General features: G+C 54.1%; 2 protein-coding genes across 2 annotated transcripts in view; both read left to right on the top strand.

The window, feature by feature from the left end:
- The window catches only part of DUSP15 (dual specificity phosphatase 15), a 32,055-nt gene extending 21,410 nt beyond the window's left edge, over positions 1–10,645 (top strand). Inside the window, exons 7-10 of the mRNA XM_004061963.5 lie at positions 7,561–7,625; positions 8,382–8,518; positions 9,378–9,475; positions 9,716–10,645. Coding sequence (XP_004062011.1) covers positions 7,561–7,625; positions 8,382–8,518; positions 9,378–9,475; positions 9,716–9,877 — 462 coding nt within the window. The 3' untranslated portion in view covers positions 9,878–10,645. The remainder of the gene's footprint in view (positions 1–7,560; positions 7,626–8,381; positions 8,519–9,377; positions 9,476–9,715) is intronic.
- A 2,001-nt stretch (positions 10,646–12,646) lies between these two features.
- On the top strand, positions 12,647–13,964 carry FOXS1 (forkhead box S1). The gene has a single exon (XM_004061958.5). The coding sequence runs from the start codon at positions 12,732–12,734 to the stop codon at positions 13,716–13,718; it is 987 nt and encodes a 328-aa protein (XP_004062006.4). The 5' UTR covers positions 12,647–12,731; the 3' UTR covers positions 13,719–13,964.
- Positions 13,965–22,315: the final 8,351 nt, after the last annotated feature.

The following is a 22,315-nucleotide window of genomic DNA, read 5'->3' as shown; positions in this document are numbered from 1 at the left end:
CGTGGGGTTACCCTGGGAGGATGCGGGCAAGACCCTCTTTCGCATCCCCTGGAAGCATGTAGCCAAGCAGGGCTACCAGGTGCAATAGGACTCAGCACTCTTCAGGGTAAGGGGACAGGGGACTGGAGACGCTCAGCACTGGGCAGGCTCTGGACACAAGTTGCCCCAGCACTGAGAGTGACGGATAGCCGTGTGACCCTGGGCCACTTGCTGGCCTCTAGGGCTGAGGGTAATGTTCTCTACATATGAGGGACTCTCAGACACTTTCTTAAAACAATCAGCCAAGGCTACCACGACCTGCACCACCCTTCCCTCTCAGAGGGCCTCTTCTCCCACTCCACCAATGCACTAATGGGAATTCCGTCAGCCTCCCACCCCCAAACCCACCAACCTCTGCAGCTCAGGAAACTTTTTGGTGCTCCCAACACGAGCCCTTCTCAGGGACCTCCTGCAGGAATGTCCTCCCTTTCCCCAGTCATCATTAGCTTCTTCCAAACTGGCTCCTTTCTTGAGAAAGAGATGGTTAAGCTGAGGATGGTGGGAGCATGCCAGGTAAAGGTGAAGAGGAGAAGGTATTGCAGGCAAAGGGAACTGAATGTGCAAAGGTCTAATGGAGATAAAGACATGAAGCATTTAGAGATGAAAAGAACTAAAGTGGGGGAGGAGAGGGAGTGGAGGCAGGTGAGGCCCGGGAGGGGCAGTTCATGCGTGGCTTTGAGGCCATCATGAAGAGTTGGAACTCTTTCACAAGGGCAATGGGGAGCTATGGTAGGGGAGGGTCAAAACCAGATTTGTGGCCAGGAGTTGTGCCTCAACTGTAATCCTACCACTTTGGGAAGTCAAGGCAGGAGGATCACTTGAGCCCAGGAGTTCGAGACCAGTCTGGGCAACATAGTGAGAGCCCATCTCTATAAAAAGAAAAAAAAAAAAAAAAGACCAGATTTGCATTTGGAAAGATCCCCCTGGAGGACCTCCTGGCATTGTGGAGGGACAGTTGCCGTCATTTCAATTCTGGGCTCTCTTCCCTGAGCAATAAGCAACCAACCGCACATCCACACACTACCACCCCAAACACCAAAGTCACCTCCAGCCCCTCCTTCTGTGGCCTCCCCCTCCTTCCACAGTGGGAAGCACCTGGAGAGTCTCCTCACACCAACTCCCTCCCTCTCAGCCTCCCAGCCCCCCATGACCAGTCCGGCTTCTGTCCCTCTTGATAATGCCTCTAGTTGCCAAATCCAAGCATATGTCACTGTCTTCATCTTCTTTGGCTCCTGGATGGGTTTGGGTGGGTCTGCAGCTTGTAGGCCCTCCCTCCTCCTTGAAACACTCCCATTTGGCTTCCAGAATCTCTGCTGCCTGCCCCACAACCCCTCCCAGGCCTTTGTTTCTCAACCTCCATCCTGTCCCCTCCTCTGCTGGGGCTCCCAGCACTCACTTCTGAACCTACTTCCTCATGTCCCACTGTCCCCTTCCATGGCCTCATCATGGTAGCTGTGGGTCTTCCTCTGAACCCCAAGCCTGCTCATCAAGCTGCCTGCTGGGTACTGTCTCCTGGATGGCCCCCGAGCACCTCAAACTCAACACACCCCAAACATCACATTCATCAGCTCTGCCCCACAAACTTCTGCCGCCTGGGTATCTGAACCCTGGCCACTCCCCACCTTCCAGCTTCATTCTACTCCATTACCAAGGCCTGCTGGCTCTCCCTGCAGAATGTCTCTTCAGTCCCTCTGCTGGAACCCATTTCTGTCAGCTCTCACAGGACAACTGCAGTGACCTCCCTGGGCTTCCTGCTTCCCCCATCCCTCAGCAATTCCCGCAGTCCTTAAGAGGGATCTTTCTAAATGCAAATCTGGCCTCGACCCTCCCCTACTCAGAATCATTCCATAGCTCCCCATTGCCCTTGTGAAGGAGTCTCAATTCCTCACTCACTATACCCTCAAAGCCATCCATGAACTGCCCCTCCCTGGCCTCATCTGTCTCCACTCCCTCCCCTCCCCAACTGTAGCTCCTTTCATTTCTAAATGTCTCATGTCTTTATCACCGTTAAACCTTTGCACATGCGATTCCCTTTGCCTGCAATGCCTTCTGCTCTTCACTTTTACCTGGTCAGCTCCCACCATCCTCAGCTTAACCATCTCTTGCTCAAGAGAGCCTTCCCTGGGAGGTGAGGAATAAAAGACTACAAATTGGGTTCAGTGTATACTGTTTGGGTGATGGGTGCACCAAAACCTCACAAATCACCACCAAAGAACTTACTCATGTAACCAAACACCACCTGTTCCCCAAAACCTATGGAAATAAAAATTTTTTTAAAAAAAGAGAGAGCCTCCCCCAATGCATTCATTTATTTAATGCATTTATTAAGCTCCAACTCAGTGCTTCTTCCAAGTCATCACTGACTCCAAAGGTGAAGGCTCATTGAACAACTTTCCCTGTGAATTTTAAGTGTCTGGTGTGAGTTTGTCTTCTCCAGCAGACCATGAGCCGCTTGAGGGTGGTGTCATCAAGCACTGTGCCTGGCACATAGTAGGTGCTCAATAAGTGTTGAATGGGTGGTTGCATGGCCTGTCCCTTAAGACGTATATGCTGTTGTTCAGAGGCAAGAGATTCTGGGGGCTGGCCTCCCCATCCTTTTGGCTGCTCTGACCCATCCCTCAATCCACCACTGTCACACACATGTGACTCCGTAGCTTCAAACCCTTCTGGTGCCCAAAGCTCATGGAATAAAGCTTGGCCTTCAAGGACATTCATGATCTAGCTTCAGCTTATCTCTTCCTCCTTAATTTCTCTTGCTCTTTCCCCCACCACACACAGTCGACCCTCATTATTCATAGATCCTGTAGTTGCAAATTATCCTATTTGCTATGATTTATTTGTAATCCCCAAAGCAACACTTGTATCAGTGTCATGACCATTCATGGATGTGCGCAGAATGGCAAAAAAGGTAAGTTGCCCCCCAACCACCCAGGAACATTCGAAGCTCAGGTCAAACAAGGCAATTCTCTGCCTTCTTATTTCAGCTCTCATACTGTAAACACGTGTCCTTTTTACAGTCTGTTTAGTGCCACATTTTTTATGTTTTTGTGCTTTTTTGTTGGTGATTTAAAATGGCCCCCAAGCACAAAGCTGAAGTGTGGTCTAGTGTTCCTGAGTGCAAGAAAGCTGTCATATGCCTTCTGGGGAAAATACAAGTTAGATAAGCTTCGTTCAGGCATGAGGTTTAGAGCTGTTGGTTGTGAGTTCAGTGTTAATAAATCAACATCATATTAAATAAAGTTCCTCAAACAGAAACACACAGAAAACAAGGTTATGTGTTGGTTGGTTGATGAAAATGGTATGACCAGAAGCTGGCAGGGACCTAGCCCTGTATTTCCCCTAGGAGCAATGGTTCCTTAGTCCCTAATTTAGTGTTTATGGGAACTTTATAGAACATAACTAAACTCCCTCAAATAACGAGAGTTGACTGTACCCTCAGACACACACACCCAGCAAGGGCAACACCAGGCTGCTCACTGACCCCTGAGTGCACCACGCCCTTCTACACCTCCAGGACTTTGCTCAAGCTCTTCCCTCTTCCAAAAATGTCACTCCATCTCTCAACTTCCTACTGACCCTTCAAGGCCCAGCTCAGTGCATTCAACAAATACATACTGGGGGTGTCCTGTGTGCCAGGGACCATTCTAGTCGCTTGGAGACCACAGCCATGAACAAAACCAATACTCCTCTAGTCATGGTGATAGCACCCTCTGCCCTGTGCCCATGTCATCTTCATGTTATTCTTAATACAATAAGTGTCACAATAAATTAGCACTGTGTGCCAGGCACTTATCTAAGCATTTTACATGCACCAGCTCATCTTATACCCACCCCAACCTCGCGAGGTTAGGTGGTATTGACACCTACAGACATTTACAGACAATAAAATCAAGCCTCAAAAAGTCTCACCCCTGGCACCCACAAGGAACTGTGGCTTTTCTGTTTTGGTGTCCATGTTTCCAACAAGACCTGGAGTCTCTGAGGACAATGATTGAGTGCAATTCATCAGTTAAATCCCCTTCAGTGCATGATTGAGTGCAATTCATCAGTTAAATCCCCCTCAGTGCTGAACGAGAGAAATGTAGCAATACATCTCCTGATGGCCTCCTCTTTGACCACACTGGCCTTGCCTGAATTATCCATCTCTTTTTCACTGCAGGCCCTTTGCCTTTGCTGTTCCTTTTACTGGAACACCTTTCCCCAGCTGTTCGTCAGGCTCCATCCAGGTTTTAGCACAAATGTTACCTCCTGAAAGAGGCCTTTTCTGACCACACTCTTTAAAGTAGCCTCCCAGGCTGGGCACGGTAACTCACACCTGTAATCCCAGTGCTTTGGGAGGCCGAGGTGGGAGGATCACTTGAGCCCAAGAGTTCGAGACCAACCACCTGGGCAACATAGTGACACCCCCATCTCTACAAAAAATATTTTACTATTAGCCAGACATGGTGGGGTGCGCCTGTAGTCCCAGCTACTTGGATGAGGTGGGAGGATCACTCGAACCCAGGAGGTCGAGGTTGCAGTGAGCCCTGATCACCAGGCTGGAGTGAAGTGGTGTGATCACGGCTTACTGCAGCCTCGACCTCCTGGGCTCATGTGATCCTCCTGCCTCACTCTCCCAAGTAGCTAGGACTACAGGCACGTACTACCACACCTGGCTAGTTTTTATTTTTTATTTTTTTTTAGTAGAGACAGGGTCTCACTCCTTTTACATTTTAAGAAATGTTCTCTGACCCTAAAAGATTTTCTCCTGCATTATTGTCCATTAATTTTTATCATTTTTTCTCTTACCTGTGGTTTTTAAAATCATCTGGAGTCCACTTTGTGTATGACAATAGGTAGGGATTTCATTCCATGGCTCGGCAGATAGCAAACCACTGCCATTTTATATCCCATCACTCTATTTATTTTTTCTTTTATTTATCACAAACCGTAATTTGGAATATAGTTATTTCTGTTTAACTGATTACAGCTGTCTTCTCCCATTAGGCTTGAGAGCAGGAACCAGGTCTATCTTACTCCTCATTCAATCCCCAGCCCTAGCTGGGGTCCTAGTAGGAGCTCAAATAATATGTGTTGTGGTGAGGGAGGGAGGGAAAGGAAAGGGAAAAGGAGGGAGAAAGAGGGCAGGGGGCAGGGCAGATTCTCATCCCTCTGCACAGCCCAGTGCCCTAGCTATTTCTCCCCAAATGCCCCCCAAGCCCCGCATCCCCCAATCCTCCAGGCCTGGATGGTGCACAAGGGCAAGCATTTGGAGGGCACCAGCAAAGAGGCGCCTCCACCTGGAAGAAACGATTCCACTCTGCCTTCAACAAGAGCGCCACCTTCTGGGCTGCGAGAGTGAGTACAGCCAGCTGGACGCCTCCAAGTTCTTTGTTTTTTTTTTTTTTCTTTTGAGACGGAGTTTCGCTCTTGTCACCCAGGCTGGAGTGCAATGGCGCGATCTCGGCTCACTGCAACCTCCGCCACCCAGGTTCAAGCGATTCTCCTGCCTCAGCCTCCCAAGTAGCTGGGATTACAGGCGCCTGCCACCAAGCCCAGCTAATTATTTTATATTTTTAGTAGAGACAGGGTTTCACCATGTTGGCCAGGGGTCTCGAACTCCTGACCGCAGGTGATCCACCCACCTTGGCCTCCCAAAGTGCTGGGATTACAGGCATGAGCCACCGCGCCCGGCCAACATCTCCAACTTCTACAAGACCACATCGTGTCTGCCGCTGTGGCCCAGGTACCATCCTGCCCCTGGAGGTAATGGCCGACGATGGCTATCTGGCAACAAGGATCTCTTTGCTCATCTATAAAGTGGGTGGTGGACTCATTGAGCTTCAACTCATGTGCTGGTCAGTTTGGGACGCCTAGACCACACAGTTTATCTCCCCACTAGAAAAGGAGGAAACTGGCTGGGTGCAGTGGCTCACAACTATAATCCCAGCAGTTTGGGAGTCAGAGACAGGTGGATCACCTGAGATCAAGAGTTTGAGGCCAGCCTGGCCAACATGGTGAAACCCCATCTCTACTAAAAATACAAAAAATTAGCCAGGAGTGGTGGCGGGTGCCTGTAATCCCAGCTACTCAAGAGGCTGAGGAGGGAGAATCACTTGAACCCAGGAGGTGGAGGTTGCAGTGAGCTGAGATCGCACCATTGCACTCCAGCCTGGGCAACAAGAGCAAAACTCCGTCTCAAAAAAAAAAGAAAGAAAGAAAAGGAGGAAACTGAGGTCAAGAAACAGGTGGACCTTGCCTGAGGCCATACAATGAGCTGGGTTACTCATCTGGGATAGTCTAAATTGAGGGGGTTCCTCCTGGGGCCCAGGGAATAGCAGGCTGTCTCTTGCTTGATGCAGTTACCAGGGCCTGGGTGCCCCCTGAAGAGGTAGGCATGCCCTTTAGTCCGAAGGAAGCTCCTGAGAAGTGGCTGAGCCTGCCTGCAGATCAGACCTGCTGAGTGTGTTCTTCCAGCCCCTGCAGCCTTGCCAGCTCAGTCACCTCTCAGCAAGCCACCCACTGGCCCCACCCTCTCTGGCTATGACCTCCAGCACCATCATTTACCTCATCCCTCCAGAGCACCAGCTCCAGCCCTGTCCCCATGCTCCCACCTGCTCCACCTTTTTCTACCTCTCCTGCAGCCCTCCCTCCATCTGCAGCACCACCGGGCCATTCCCTTCACCTCCACCATCTTCAGTTTCATTGCCCTGTCTGCAGCCACCCCATCTTCTCCACACTCATTCCTTTGTCCTCCTTGGGTCCATCACTCCACCCCCATGCACCCCATCGGGTCCAGCTCCATCACCTCTGGCTCCCTCACTGTTCCCATCAGCTCTGTCTCCCTCATTCTGTCTGTATCATCCCTATTATCTCCACCCCATCACCTTTCCGCCATCACTGATAGCTCATTGCTCTGTGCTCATCACCCCTACCCCCGCATCAGCATCTGGCTCTGTCCCACATACCTTTCATCTCCAGCTCCCTCACCTCTGCATTTACCCCCAGCACTTCTCTCCCTATCACAGTGACCCATCTCTGGCCCTAATACCTACAACATCTTCATCAACTTTCTCTTTACCTCCATGGGGGCGGGGGAGTTTGAGCTCTGAAACTTCAAAGTTCTTTTCTCAAAAGCCCAGTGCCATAATATTGACTTCTAATACATTGGACAGCCAGCCCTTTTACTCAGAAACACTGTCAACCCCAGCTGGCCTTCAGTCCGCCCAGACCTCTCTGCACTGGTGGGGACAGTCTGGGAATTCCTGAGGAGTCACAGGCCTCCTCTCCCACCCTCACAGCCCCTTCTCCCAATGCTCAGGATGGCTCCGGATTTGCCACAGAGGATGAGGACAAGGAGTGGCCCCACAGGCTGGCCCAGTAGGGTTCCTTACTACCACCCATCCTCCTCCAGGCCCTTTGGTTGACCACAGTAAGGACTGGGTCTCCTCACCCAGCCCTGCCTCCTCCCTGGCCTCCTCCTTATCTATGGGTCTGGGGTCAGGGTGAGATGGTGCCTGACTGCTTCCTCTCCTTCACCAGGGTGCCAGGCATAGGACCCCAAAAACCCCTGGTGCCCAATGCCCTCCGATGACTTCAGCAACCTGGTAAGGAATCGAAACCCCCTCCCCTCCGACCAGTGTGCTGAACTGGGGACGGCCCCGGGGTGGGGCCAGCCCACCTCTGTCTCCCACCCAAAGCACCCAGCCCAGGCTCCCAATAATAGCCACAACAGTCAACATTTCCTGAGGGCTTAGTTTATGCCAGACACCCTTCCAAGCTCCCCACAGCCCCCAGATGCTGCTATTATTCCCATTTTACATATGCCCAAACCAGGACACAGAGGTTAAGAACCTTGCCTGAGGTCACACAGCTAGTAACCCTGGGAAAGTGACTAACAGGTCACAGCTCCTAAGTGGCAGTGATAGACTAGAATCCAAGGGCCTGGCTGCAGAGCCCACAACCCTAACCACTGAGCAGGATTGCTGGTTTCTCATGAGACGCTGCTAGGTTGTTGTTATTGTCGCTGTTATGGTTATTTCTACCTGCATCAAAATCTTTGCTGGGAGGAAGCTCCTAGAATCCCAGAAGATTTGCTGGGAGGGTCATGCCCTCACTGTACAGATGGCACCAGCTTTTAACCGCAGAGCTCGACTATCAGTTCGTTTATACTGGAAGCTATTATTTACTACTATTATTACTAGAATTCTTATCATCACTGATAGGGAGAGAGCACCCAAAATTTCCGAGGTAGAGGCTGGGACGACCTCTGGGTCCGGCAGAGTTTGAAGGGGAGGGTAAGAAGGCGAGGGGAGCTAGCGCCGCCCACGCCCAGCCCGTGCACCCTCTCTCTCGCCCCACAGCCTGCTGGCTGCACGTGTGGCTCTTCTCTCCGCAGCGCTGGTGCGTGAAGCCACCGGGCGCACAGCCCAGCGCTGTCGTCTGAGTCCGCGGGCGGCCGCCGAGCGCCTGCTGGGGCCGCCACCTCACGTTGCAGCAGGTTCGCTTCCCCGACCCACTGCCCAGCGCCCACGTGTTGCAGGGCCTGCTGCCTCACCTGGAGCGCGGTGTGCAGCTCTGGGTGGCTCCGGAGGGCGTGTTCACCAAGCGCCTGTGCCAGGGTCTGTACTGGCGCGGCCCGCTCACCCTGCACCTAGCGCAGCCCAACAAAGTGGAGCGCAGGCGCACCTGCCACCTGCTGAACACACGCGGCTTCCTCCAGGCGGTAGGACCGCTGGGGGGGTGGAACAGAGTGACGTGGGAACGGGGGCATAAGGACGCCGTGGGCAAAGGAACATGAACAGAGGAGAGTGGACACATTAAATGCAGGCCCAGGGGGATGGGCCTAAGGGTGCTGGGCATGAGGTGGACATTGACACAAAGAATATGGCACAAAAGCACCAGGAATGGGAAAGAATACAGGCACCAGGAGGGCTGGGGGCACATATACGGATACAGGCGTATATGGGGTGCTGGCACGGAGAAGGCTTGAGGCATTGGGTGTGCAGCATAAGAATAGGGCTTCGGTACATGTGTTGGCTTAGGGCATAAGGTGGATGTGAGGTGCACCAAGCACGAGATAGGTATAGGTGAGTGGCAGTGGGCATGGGTTGGGCATAAAGGCATGGGGTGGGCATAGGGGCCAAGGAAGAGACATAAGACCTGGAAGTGGGCACAGATGTGGGACATGGGACAGGCATAGGAACGTGGAAGTGGGCCTAGGGCACAGGCACATAATGGGATGTGGGCTTACAGGACTTGGGCATGGGAAATGAGCACAAGATGGGCACCAGTGGGTTGCCTAGTTCTTGCCCAGTCCCTATAGTCTCAGTGTCGTATAATTGTGTGCCCACCTGCAGGATGGTCACCGGACCCAAAGTACCAGATCTGTCTGTGCTTTGGTGAGGAGGACCCGGGCCCCACAGAGCACCCCAAGGAGCAGCTCATCATGGCGGACGTGAGTCACTCCTTCCACTCCAGCCAAGAAGCACGCCCTCCAGTCCCCTCCAGACAGCCCTTCCCACACTCCCTCCAGTCCCAGCTCTGCCTCTGACACTTCCAGCACCCTCGGGTCTGTAGGACCCTACCTGGAAAATGGGGGTAGGGATGGGGCTGTAACTAGGGCTGTGACTTCCCATGGGAACATCCGAGGCGGGAAATGGAGAGGGTCTGCTCATCGCCCCACCCGCCCCTGCAGGTGCAGGTGCAGCTTCGGCCTGGGAGCTCGTCCTGCACTCTAAGTGCCTCAACCGAGCGCCCAGAAGGGTCCTCAACCCCTGGCAACCCCGATGGCATCACTCACCTTCAACGCAGCTGCCTCCATCCTAAGCGAGCCGCTTACTCCTCTTGTACCCGCTGAAGGCAGCCCCCAACAGGGGGGCTCCCTACTCCCACCCAACCCTGCCCACACTAAGCCCATGGACTTGGGGCCTCCCCCAGCACATCACCCAGGTCTGCTGGATGGCAGAGGTGGATCGCGGCCTTCCACTCCTCTGTCACGGGGCCCCGGAACTCAAGAGTAGGCCACACCGCCCCCCCCAGCTGGGCGTGGGGCTTCGGCAGGAAACTGAACTCGATCTTGAGGCCCCAGAAAGGCAGCAACTGGAGCAGAAGCAAGACTTCATCTCTTGCTGACAGCCCAATTTGTCAATAGCGCTTTCCTCAGAGCCAGCCTTAACCTGCTGTTGAGTCCATTAAAACGTTTGCTTAAAGTTTTTACCAATAATTAGATCATCAGGGTTGTTTAGTATGGGATCAAGCCATAACAAAACTGCCTAGCCTCTCAGGGGCCTTGAATTTACAGACCCTTCCTCCTCCCTGCAGCTAGTCTCTCTTCTTTATTCTGGGGGCTGGGAAGGATCCCAAAACAGGGAACTTGGCCGAACCCTGGGCTTTGGATGCTAACCACTGAAGTACCAGCATTGTAGGATGCTGTCTTTGAAGAAACTGAGGCAGACCTCCAAATGCAGCCCTAAGGCAGAGGTCAACGTGGAAGAACAGCCCTTCTCCAAGCCCCACTGGTCTTTGCAAGCTGTACGTTGTAGGGAATCTGAGAACTGGAAAGGGGGACTACAACCAGAAAGTTGGTTACCCTGCCATGGGAATAAAGTAGCTGTTTTCCACCCCACATATCAGGCCTTTTATTCTTTTCTGAGTTCTGATTTTATTTATAGGAATCCTCTTACAGATGCCAATAGTGTAAGTCTCTTTTAATGATACATTAATAAGCCACCTTCACGGGGGGAAAACTGTGATTCGATAAAGGACAGAAATCGATCAATTGCTGTTTGTTTAGTCATTTAGCAGACATTTCTTGAACACCTACTCTGTTCCAGGCTTCTGTTCCAGTGTCCAGTGTGTGACTCTGGGGGTACAGCAAAACAGCATGGTCTTTACTCTCTTGGAGTTCACATTCTGTTTTCTAGTGGGGACCCAGCGACTCTCCGCTACCCCTGCCCCTCACTGAAGAGGCAGTATTTAGGAATTACAGAATCCTAGGCTCATATCCAGCTTTGTCACTCACTAGATGTGGGACATCAGGGAATTTACTTACCTTCTCTGAGCCTCAGAGCCCTCATCTATTCAAAAGAAGCAATGAAGCCCTCCAGAGCAGGGTTGGTTGAAGAAGTTAAGTGTAGGGTTGGGGAGGTGAGCTGGCCTGGTACAGAATGGGTGAGCAGTGACTTGGGAGTGGGAGAGCAGAGAGGATGCCGTCCCCTCCTCCAGAAGGCCTGACTGTTCTGGGCCTGACTGTCTGGACCTCCCGACCCCAGGCTGCAGCTGGGGTAGCCTCAGTTCAGAGTGACAATCCGCAGCCACGTTCATATCCCTACTCCATACTAGGCTCTTGATGAGGGTGCTGCATTCTGTGTAAGGGGAACCTGTTGCCTCCCCACCATGGCCTGGACAGCTGAGGAGTCACCAGCTCCGTGTTAGAGATGGGGAAACTGAGGCTCAGCCAAGGTCTTCAGGTGCCTCTTGGGAGAATCTCTCTCCCCAGATAGCTGTCCTTCCCACACCAGTCACTAGGGGGCGACAGGGGCTCAGCAGAACTGAATTTCATGGGCTCTCCTTACCATCCTAGGTGCCCCTCCCTGCAGACACCCCAGAGCTAGGAGGATGGGGTAGGAGTGGTGTGGCCCCAAGGCCTCTGCACCGCAGGAGAAGGCAGTAGACCACAGACCTGGGAGGAGAAGAGGGAAAAGCAGGAGTAGAGGTAGGGATTAGAGAAGCCCCTGGGGCTTCTCTCACTCTAGGGGGACTGGGCTCAGGCCCTGCCTCTCTCTCCTCTCTCTCTCTCTCTATTCATTCCTTTCACTCCTTGTGTTTGCACCTGTGTCTCTCTGTATCTCCTTTCTCTCTGGCTTTGTGGATTTCCTTGTTTCTTCCTGCTCAGTGATTCTCACTTTCTCCGTATACTACATGTGTGTCTGTGTGTGTGTGTGTCTCTGTGTCTCTGTTTGTGTGTGTGTATGTCTCTGTGTGTCTGTGTATGTGCTTGTGTGTGTGTCTGTGTGTATGCCTATGTGTCTGTGTGTGTCTGTCTCTGTGTATATCTGTGTGTGTGCTTATGTCTGTGTGTGTGTCTGTGTGTGTGTGCGTGTCTGTGTCTGTGTGGCTCTGTGTGTCTGTACGTGTATGTCTGTGTGTCTCTGTGTGTCTGTACGTGTATGTCTGTGTGTCTCTCTGTGAGTGTCTGAGAGGCTCTGGGTGTCTCTGTCCGTTGTGTCTGCCTCTGTCTTATCTTTGTCTCTCCCTCTTGTGATGTCTCTACCTCTCTCTGTCTCTGTCTCTTTTTTCCCTGTCTCTGTTTCATATGTTTCTGCCTCTGTCTCATTTTGTTTTTGTCTCTGTCCCACTCAGTTTCACATCCTGTCCCTCCCCAGCCACCACCACCCAGCACACGTGGGCTGAGGGTCTCAGTCCCTTCCTTCCCACCTCCTCATCCCTGGCAGCTGCTCGGCTTCCCACTACTGGCCTCTCCTGCCCGCCTCTTTTGGGCCTTGTGGGAGTGGGGCGAGGGAGGAGGGGAGGATGGCTCAGCAGACCCACCCCTTTTTGCCTTTCCAGGCTGGGAGGCTGGGCCAGTGGACCTTTTAACCAGCCTGGGCAGGCTATTCCGGACGCCAGCTCTGGACGCTGAGCCTGACCCAGCAGGACCCAGCAGGACCCAGCAGGTCCCGGCAGCCCGGCAGCCCGGCAGCCCGGCCAGCATGCAGCAGCAGCCTCGGCCCGGGGCCCCCACAACTGAGCCAACCAAGCCTCCCTACAGCTACATCGCCCTTATTGCTATGGCCATCCAGAGCTCACCGGGGCAGCGGGCCACCCTCAGTGGCATCTACCGCTACATCATGGGCCGATTCGCCTTCTACCGCCACAACCGGCCCGGCTGGCAGAACAGCATCCGCCACAACCTGTCACTCAACGAGTGCTTTGTCAAGGTGCCCCGCGATGACCGCAAGCCAGGCAAGGGCAGCTACTGGACGCTGGACCCTGACTGCCACGACATGTTTGAGCACGGCAGCTTCCTACGCCGCCGCCGCCGCTTCACCCGGCGGACAGGTGCTGAGGGCACCCGGGGCCCCGCCAAGGCACGCCGTGGACCCCTCAGGGCGACCAGCCAGGACCCAGGAGTCCCCAACGCCACGACCGGCAGGCAGTGCTCATTCCCACCAGAGATGCCAGACCCCAAGGGCCTAACCTTTGGGGGTCTGGTGGGGGCCATGCCAGCCAGTATGTGCCCAGCAACCACTGATGGCAGGCCTCGGCCACCCACGGAGCCCAAAGAGATTTCCACGCCCAAGCCTGCATGCCCAGGGGAGCTCCCCGTGGCCACCTCATCTTCCTCATGCCCAGCGTTTGGCTTTCCTGCCGGCTTCTCGGAGGCTGAGAGTTTTAATAAGGCCCCTACACCCATCTTGTCCCCGGAATCAGGCATCCGGAGCAGCTACCAGTGTCGGCTGCAGGCACTGAATTTTTGCATGGGGGCTGACCCAGGCCTTGAGCACCTCTTGGCCTCAGCAGCCCCCTCCCCTGCACCACCCACCCCTCCAGGCTCACTCCGGGCCCCACTGCCCCTGCCAACTGACCACAAGGAACCCTGGGTTGCAGGTGGCTTCCCTGTCCAGGGAGGCTCCGGCTACCCATTGGGGCTGACCCCCTGCCTATACCGGACGCCAGGAATGTTCTTCTTTGAGTAAAGGCAGCCTTGCCTCGGGCAGTCCCTGCAGGTCCCTCACCCTCCGGGCTGAGCCTGGCTCTAGGACCTGGAGAACTCTCGAAGGACCCAGCCCTGGTGAGCCAAGGACAACCACACAGAAAGCCAGGATTGAAGCGGTGCTCAGCCAGGCCCCTGGGGCCTCCGGACAAACTTGGGGGTGAGGGGAAGCGGGGCCTCTTGGGATTTACTCTGTGGCTCTCAGGGCCAATAAAGCCATGTGATGATGAGGGTCAGCTTGCCTGATGGCTGGGGGCTGAGGGCCAGGGTGCCTGCTTGTATGTGGGGGTGGCTGTGGCTGTGGGGTTGTGCAGCGGGGGCAGAGACCCTTGGTGGGAATGTCTCACATGAGGTTTTCTCCTGCTGGGGACTTTCTCAGGGAGTTTCCTAGAAAGGGAGAGGAAGGGGAGGTAGGGAATGGGGAGCAGGGAGAGGAGGATACAGGCAAGGGAGAGACTGGGCAGGGGCAAAGCTGGGCTGGCCTGAGGGACTGATTCTCCAGTCTCAGATGCTGGGACTTAGCCCCCATAGGTGCAGTCATCATAACCCTGACAATTTGTGACACTGATCCTGTCCCGGGCTTGTATGTATCATCTCACCTGTGTGATTTGGAAGGTTGGCCCCGTTTACAGTGGTGGAAACAGGCTCACCAGCTCCAACTCCAGATGGCAAATGGGTGGCAGAGGGTAAATCAAAACCACATCTGTGTGGCTGTACCCTCCAGCCTCTGACCTGCAGCTTGAGTGAGGACACAAGGGTGGAGAAGAGGGTCAGGGCAGAGCTGGTGGTGGCCCCCAGAGGTGGGAGGGCTTTGCTGCAATCCTGGAAGGCCAGGGTTAGAAAGGCACCCTTTACCCATTGTGCAGACAGGGCACCTAGGGTTCAAAAGGCAGCACCTACCCCCTGTTTGGACTTCCCACATTAATGTGGGAGCTTCCCTGAGCCCCCAGCTCCCTGAGGTCCTCTGGTGACTCTTTAAGACGGCATTTCTTGGGGCCAGCAGCATGGGCTGTGACTGTCCTAGGTACCATTCAGAAGTGACTGAGCCCTGACCTTTGACCTTCTCTGACTACCCCTTCGCGAGGAAGCAGGAGAAATGGGGATATTCTTGGTCCTCGTTAGAGGAACAGAGAAGGAATCTGAAACATCGCTGTCCTCACAGACCCCAGCACTGGAGGAGCAGAGGCGAATGGCTTCCTCCCAAGAGCCTCAGTCCTCCTATCTGGATCATGGGCATAGGGAGAGGAGGGAGGGATGCTGGGGCACCCCCATTCTGGTTTTTGGTATGTGGTCTAGAGTGTCTTATGTCCCACGCGGTTACACCCAGGGGGCTGGAGACCCCTTCTTGGGCAGGCAGCCCTGTCCCCTCCAGAGGCCCTCCCTTCCCCAGGCAGCCCTGAGGACTCCAGCCTTTGCTGCTCCCTCCTCCCCCGACAGGTCCCCTGGGGCCTGGGAGGAAGCGAGCCCGGCTGGACAGCCCGAACTGTCTGGTTCCCACAGTCTCAGAGCTGGGGTGGAGGAGGACCTGCAGGGTGAGAGGGGCTGGGAAAACGCCTGGCCAGCTGTGGGGCCCCTCCCCACCATGCCTGCTGAACCCCAGCCTGGAACCCATCAAACAATGGGGAGGAGGAGCAAGGGTCTGTGCAGCCTCCTATGGGCAGCTTCATCGGGCAGAGGGAAGAGGAAAGGCCCTCTGTGTGCAGGGCATGGTGAGGAGGGGGAAGGAGGCTCTTGTGTGAGTCTGTACCATGATGTGTGCCTGTGTGGATCAGTGTGTCTCAGGCTGCGTGTGTGTATATGACAGAGAAAGAGAGAGATGCAAAAAGACAGACCCTGCAGAGGCAGAGACAGACAGATTCAAAGGGGTGAGAGTTCTTTCTCAGTTGGGTCAGGGAAGGAGGCCTCTGCTGGGCGCTGTTCCCGTTGCACATTCCTGTGGAGCCCTGGTGACCCCAGTCCCTTCCCAGCCTGGGTTCTGAGCTACTAGGAGGATGGGAAGCAGGCTGGGCTGGGGGAGCCCAGGCCTCTGCCGCTGCACTCCCCAGCATCCCCCTGAACCAAGGAAGTTTAGCTCTGCACTAGGGTGGGGACTTGTGGAGAAGGAGGCTGAGTCTCCTGCTCATCCCTTGCCCTGGGGGAATGTGCGAAAGGGTTGCCCACATGCAGGCTCAGAGCCCCCTCTGCACATCTCCCTCTGGCCTCTGACATAGTCATGAAGTGAAGACAGGCCCCCTCAGCCCCAACCCCCCAAGCAGGACCCTGGACTCAGCACATGCCTTGGACTCACTATATGAGCCTGGACCAGTGCCCACCTCTCTGTGTTTCACTCCCTTTGCCCAGTGGTTGTGGGGAAGGGCAGCCTGACTCAGGGTCTGAGTCCCAGGAATGGATCGGACCTGGAGGAGGTCCCTTCTCTGGAGGTGCTGGGCAAGGAGACACCATGATCTCATGCACCCTTGGCTAGCTGCCCAGCCCAGGGACCCCACCCATGGGGCCTCCTGCCTTCACATTCTTTCCATGACCAAAATTCACCTCCGGCTCCCACCTGACCACCCTCATCTGGACAGGGGTTGCGGGGACAGTGAATGCCTCTGTCGACCCAGATAGAGCCCCTTGGCACAGATGGAGAGACCAAGGCCAGAGAAGATAGGTGACATGCCCAGGGTCACATGGCAAGGCAGGAGCAGAGCCGCTTCTCAGCCCATCCATGGCACCCCCTCTGATGCCTTAATGTAGCTCTGGAGGGGAGGGATGGGGCCATCTCGTTGGACCAAGGACCTCCTCATAGAGAGCGTGTCCATCTCTAGGAGGGAATCCCAGTCCCCATTCCTCCTCTTTAGCAGGTGAGAGCAAAAAAGGTTATTGAGACCCTTACAGAGTTAGACGAATCAAATCCTAAAATGGCAGAATCAGAATCTGAAATGAATATTTCAGAAACTTCCAGAGTTTTTAATCATAGCAACTCAGATTCCTCGAATATCAGAGCCGGAAGGGCATCTCCTGCCCGATTTCTGAATCCTCTCTACATTAAAATGGTCGACATCACATGGGGTTCCAGGAACCGGGAGCCCACTGCCTTTCCAGGTGGCCGGCCCCTTCCCACAAAAGTGGGCAGCTCTGAAAGACCATTAGGAAGCTTCACCTGCTGGGCCTCGGCCTTTGTTCTCCCAAGAGAGGAGAGGACTCCTGGCCCCTGGGAAGGCCACCCTCACCCACCCACAGGGCTGGCCTTAGCCAGCCCCTCCTCCCCGATGCCTTATCTCCAGCCTGCTCTCTGCCCGCCCCCTTCCTTCCCTGGTTTATGGCATTCCATGGCCCAGAGTTAGGCACTCCTGCCCACACCCCAGACAGTGCCTTGGCTGAGGGGAAGGAGACCCTCTCCCTTGGAGGGCAGGGCCCTGCAAGGCTGCCACAGTGATGAGAAAAAGCCGGGAGGTTGTATCGGCCTGCCTGGCATGCCGCCTGCTGGGAGAGTATGCAATCCAGGAATCCAGGCCTCAGCCAAAACATCCCTTCCACACCCAGACTTCCATCCAACCATGAACCAGGCGCCACGTCCTAGCTGTGTGACCTTGGGCAAGTTGCTTCCCCTTTCTGGGTTCCCCCCATCTGTAAAATGTGGACCCTAACAGTACCTACCTCCATGATGTTATTGTGAGGATTACACGAGTTAATATTGGCAAAGTGCTTAGAACAGGGTCTGGCACATGGCAGCTACAATATCAGTATTTGTTGGCCGGGTGCGGCGGCTCACACCTGTAATCCCAGCACTTTGGGAGGTCAAGGCGGGAGGATCACTTGAGGTCATGAGTTTAAGATAAGCCTGGCCAATAGGGTAAAACTCTCTACAAAAAATACAAAAATTAGCTGGGTGTGGTGGCACATGCCTGTAGTCTCAGCTACTCGAGAAGCTGAGGCAGGAGGATCGCTTGAACCTGGGAGGCAGAGGTTGCTGTGAGTTGAGATCATGCCACTGCACTCCAGCCTGAGTGACAGAGTGAGACTCTGTCTCAAAAATAAAATAAAATAAAATAAGTGTTTGTTAAGTACAATAAATAGGTATTTGGGTACTGGACATGTCTCCCTTAACCTGATTTATGCCCCAGAAGAGTGTCTAGCTGCTGTGGAGGCAGGAGGACAGGATTTAGGGGGAGGAAGGACTGTTACGCAGACAAGGCTTTTGACTCAGTTCCTGGCATCTACACTTCCTTGCTGTGTGACCTTGAGCAAGTGGATTCACCTCTCTGAGTCTCAGTTTCCTCATCTGTAAAATGGGAGCAATGATTCCAGTCCCCAGGACTGGTATGTGGAAAGCCTTGTCCTTCACACTACCTGTACAATTCAGTCAACAGGAATGAAATTAGAATTAATAAAATAACTCCGTTGGAGGACCTCATGCCCTCAGCGTAGTCCTCTCCATCTCTCCCTTCACACAGGGCAAAACCCACATCTCCACAGCTCCAGAGGTGCCTAATCTCTTGTTCCCACCCTTCTGGTACTAGGTGGTGACTCAGGGAGGCAGCTGGTGGGGCAGAAGGAAACAGTTTCATGGCTAAAAACAGGCCACTATCAGCCAGAAGCCAGCCTGGTGTCCCGGGAAAGGCCAGGGCTGCCTCCTCTTGACCACAGCCCTCAGGGCCAGTTTTGAGGTTGCCCTGAGCATACAAACAAGAGAGGGCTGACCCTCCCACTCCCTTAGGACACTTGCCTCCCCGTGAGTTTCTTTTCCATCTCTAGGCCTTTGCAGCAGCTGTTCCCTTTGCCCCCACTGGCTGCCTCTCTACATCCACCACCTACATCACATCACCTTCTCTGAGAAGCCTTCCTGCACTTCCTTATCTAATTGGATGCCCCCAGATTATTCTCCCTCTGCATCCCATTTATGTTACTGACATAGCATCTGCTGCAATGTAGAATTACACATGTGCGCATGTACTCACGTTTTATTGTGTCTCTGCCTTAGAATGTAAACTTCAGGGGCCAAGGGTTGGGTCTGCCTTATGTGTTTTGTCATCTTCCCTAACTCAATGACTAGCACATAGTAGTCCCTCCATAAAGGTTTAGGAGTGGACGGATGGAGTCATGGTCACCATTCATTCATTTGCCATGAATTAAATCTCAAGGCTGGGCACGGTGGCTCACACCTATAATCCCAGCACTTTGGGAGGCCAAGGCTGGTGGATTACCTGAGGTCAGGAGTTCGAGACCAGCCTGGCCAACATAGTGAAACCCCGTCTCTACTAAAAACACAAAAAATTAGCTGGGCATGGTGACGGGCGCCTGTAATCCCAGCTACTCGGGAGGCTGAAGCAGGAGAACCGCTTGAACCCAGGAGGCAGAGTTGCAGTGAGCTGAGATCACGCCACTGCACTCCAGCCTGGGCGATGGAGCAAGACTATGTCTCAAAAAAAAAAAAAATTCTCAAAGACCTCCCCAACAAGGCTCCCTGTTTCGTTAATAGGCAAGGGCCACTGTGGTCTGGCCCCAGCTCCTCCTTCCTTCCCCCTCACTCACTCCAAGCAGCCTGTACACTGGCTCTGCCTTATCTTCCATGAATGTCCACAGGCTTCACTCCCTCATATCCTCCAGTTTCTGTTCAAATATCCTCAGAGAAGCCCTGCCTGGCCACCACATTCCCCATTTCCCCCACCACTAACACATTCTAAATTCATTATTGCCATTCAGTGTGTCTCCCCCACTGGCATGAAGCTTCACTAGGCCAGGAATTTTTGTCTATTCATTGCTTGTCTCCAGCACCTAGGGCAGTGTCTGGAACATAGCCGGGGCCGGAGAAATAGTTGTGAAAAAAACATAAGCTCAGTAGCCTGTACCAGGCTCCACCTACAGATCCCATGTAACTTTCTCATTATCCTGGGAAGCAGGTACGATTCTTACCCCATTTTACAGACAGGAAACTGAGGCTCAGGGAGGGCAAATAAGTAGGTACGAACCCTGTTCTGTCTGACCTGGAACCCAATCTCTCTGTCATCAGCCTATCTGTCTAGAGGCATCTCCCCCATCTCCTCCCCACAGTTAACAGCCTCTCAAGCAGACATGGCTCAGCCTCCACTGGGTGTCCCTGCCTCCAGCCTCTCTCTCCCATTCACTGACCTCCCTGGCTGCAGGGATCCTTTGTAAGCATGGATCTCTGGCCTCCCTTCCATAGCTCCCCATTGTCCCATGTCAGCCTGCCATTCGGGCTCCTGCTAACTTCTCCAGACCTATTTCCTGCTTCATCTCATGCAAAAGCCCTACTGGCCTGCTCCAAGATGAGCTTATACTCAGCTGCAAGTCTCTGGACAGCAGTCCCCTCTGCCTGGAACACCCTCCTCACTCTCTGTCTGGAAAAGCCCTGCTCCTTGTGTGCCCTCAACTTGGATGTGACTCCCACTGAAGAGAAGAGAATAGGGGTTAGTGTCTCCTTCCTGTTCTCATGGTTTCATGAGATTCCTTCCAGCTTCACCCTGATCCCCATCCTCCCACTGGGGTTCCAGAGGCTGTGAGCTCCCCAAGGGCAAGGGCCATGACTTATTCATCCCCAGGCTCTCGCTGGGGGTCAGGCCCAGAGCTGGGCTCAACAAATGGTTGTGAAGTGGTTGCTGTGTGGGAAGTCAGATGGCCTGCCTCACATCCTGATTCCCCTATTCATCAGCTGGGAGCCCATGGACTTGTCTATACACTCCTTGTGCCTCAGTTTCCTCATCTGTGAAATGTTGATAATGAAAATACCTACTCATAGGGTGGGGACAAAATAAGTTAATTGATGGGAATCACTTGGTATAGTGCCTGGTGGCCAATAAATATTACCCATTAACATGAAGGAAGAAACAGGTGCATAGGCAGCTTCATAGGTAGGAGATGGTCCAGGTGGGCACATCCTTCAGGACAGCCCTGGCTCCTCCATGCCCTCGGTGCAGCCCTATCACTGGCTGAATCTTTACCTACCACTGTCTTGTTGGGTCCAAGGTGGCCAGTGGAATTCAAGGCCACTGGACCCAGACAGGAAAAGGCAGTGTCACCAGCCCTGATGTAATCCAAACCAGATGTGGCCTTAGTGGCTTCCAGACCCATGGGGGGTGGTCACTGTGGGCCTGGCTAAGGCCTTGAGGCAGGAAATGGTCTTGGAGGAAAGCTCTCTGGGCTGGGACCAACTGGGAGGAGCGCTCCCATTGACAGTGTTAATTAACCCTTCTTAGCTTACAAAAAGGGCCCAGGACCCCGTTCAGGGGAAGCCCAGGCACAGAGGTGCCTTGCAGGGGAAGAACACAGCATCAGCGTTGAGACGGACACTGAGCAGGAGGGGCCCATGGCCCTGGTGCCTGTGGTGGGCACAGCAAACCATGCAAGGGGCAGGGAAGCTCAGCCTGACACCCAGAGAACTGATGCCCTGGGAACCCTTGCTCAGTCCTGGTCCAGCTTGGCAGTCCCAAACCAGCTATGGTCTCCCACCCTCCATCAGGGCAGCTCCTAGCGTGAAAAATCTTTCTTCCTTGTAGCTGCCAGGGATGGGAGCGTTCCTGAAAGCAATGGGGCTGGGGCCCAAGCCTGCAGAGAGGCAGACCCAGCTGTCCACAGGGGCCGTGGCTGCAGCTTTGCCCTGAGTGTGCTCCGTGGCCCTCAGTGGGAACAAGGTCTCTCTGAACCCACATTCCCCCTTCCACATTATCGAATCTATACTCTCTGCCTCTGGGGACGAGGGGAGGCCCAGAGGAAGCACCTGATGAACCATAAAGAGCTTTCTAAGGTGTGCTTCTGGGAAGGGGTGGGGCTGGGTTCTGAATGGGCTTCTTGCACAAGACATGTTAATTTGCTGTGTAGCCTTGGCCAAGTCACTTTCCCTCTCTGAACCTGTTTTTTTCACCTGTAAAATATGGTGCATGAACACCCCATCCCATCTCTCAACTGTCACAATGGCCCTAGGAGTGGCAGAGGAGAAAGGAGCCGAGGTTATCAACTTCATATTACAGAGGGGGAAACTGAGGCGTGCACTGGGAGTCAGGAGTCCTGGGTTCTAGTTCCAGCTGTTACTGTCTCTGATGAGGGACCTTCCCCATCTTGGCCTCGGTTTCCCCAGCTGGATCCAGGCCCTGGATCTCTGCTGTGGCTGGACTTCATTTCCTTCCCTCCCCCCACGGTGGTGACTCATCCCTCATCAACATGCTGTGTGGCCGAGGCTCAGCCTGGGTGGGGGCCAGCGAGGCCAAGAAAACCACTCAGAGGAAACCACAGGCCTGGCCCAGCTGGCAGGTGGCGGACGGGCAGGCAGGCAGGAATCCACAGCCCTAGGGGCCCTGCCTATAAGCGCACCTCCCACCAAGAGCCCAAGCCAGGTTCCCCAGGACCCCCAAGCCCCAGACTGTGAGTCAGGCTCCGACTTCAGAGTCACCCATTCACCACCCCAAGTGATACAACTGCAACCGGACTCGGAACTCCCCAGCTCAAGCAGGGCGGGGATCGCAGTGAGGACCAGTGTTCATGGAGGCAGGAGAGAGATGGGATGAACTGTCAAGGTTTCTGTCCGAGGGCAAGCCTAAGGTTTCTCAGGAGGCAGGCAGTGGTGAAGAGCAGGGGCTCTGGGCC

The sequence above is a fragment of the Gorilla gorilla genome, chromosome 21 (genome assembly GCF_029281585.2).
Source record: "Gorilla gorilla gorilla isolate KB3781 chromosome 21, NHGRI_mGorGor1-v2.1_pri, whole genome shotgun sequence".
Classification (NCBI taxonomy): domain Eukaryota; kingdom Metazoa; phylum Chordata; class Mammalia; order Primates; family Hominidae; genus Gorilla; species Gorilla gorilla.
This window is presented reverse-complemented; position numbering and strand designations above follow the sequence as displayed.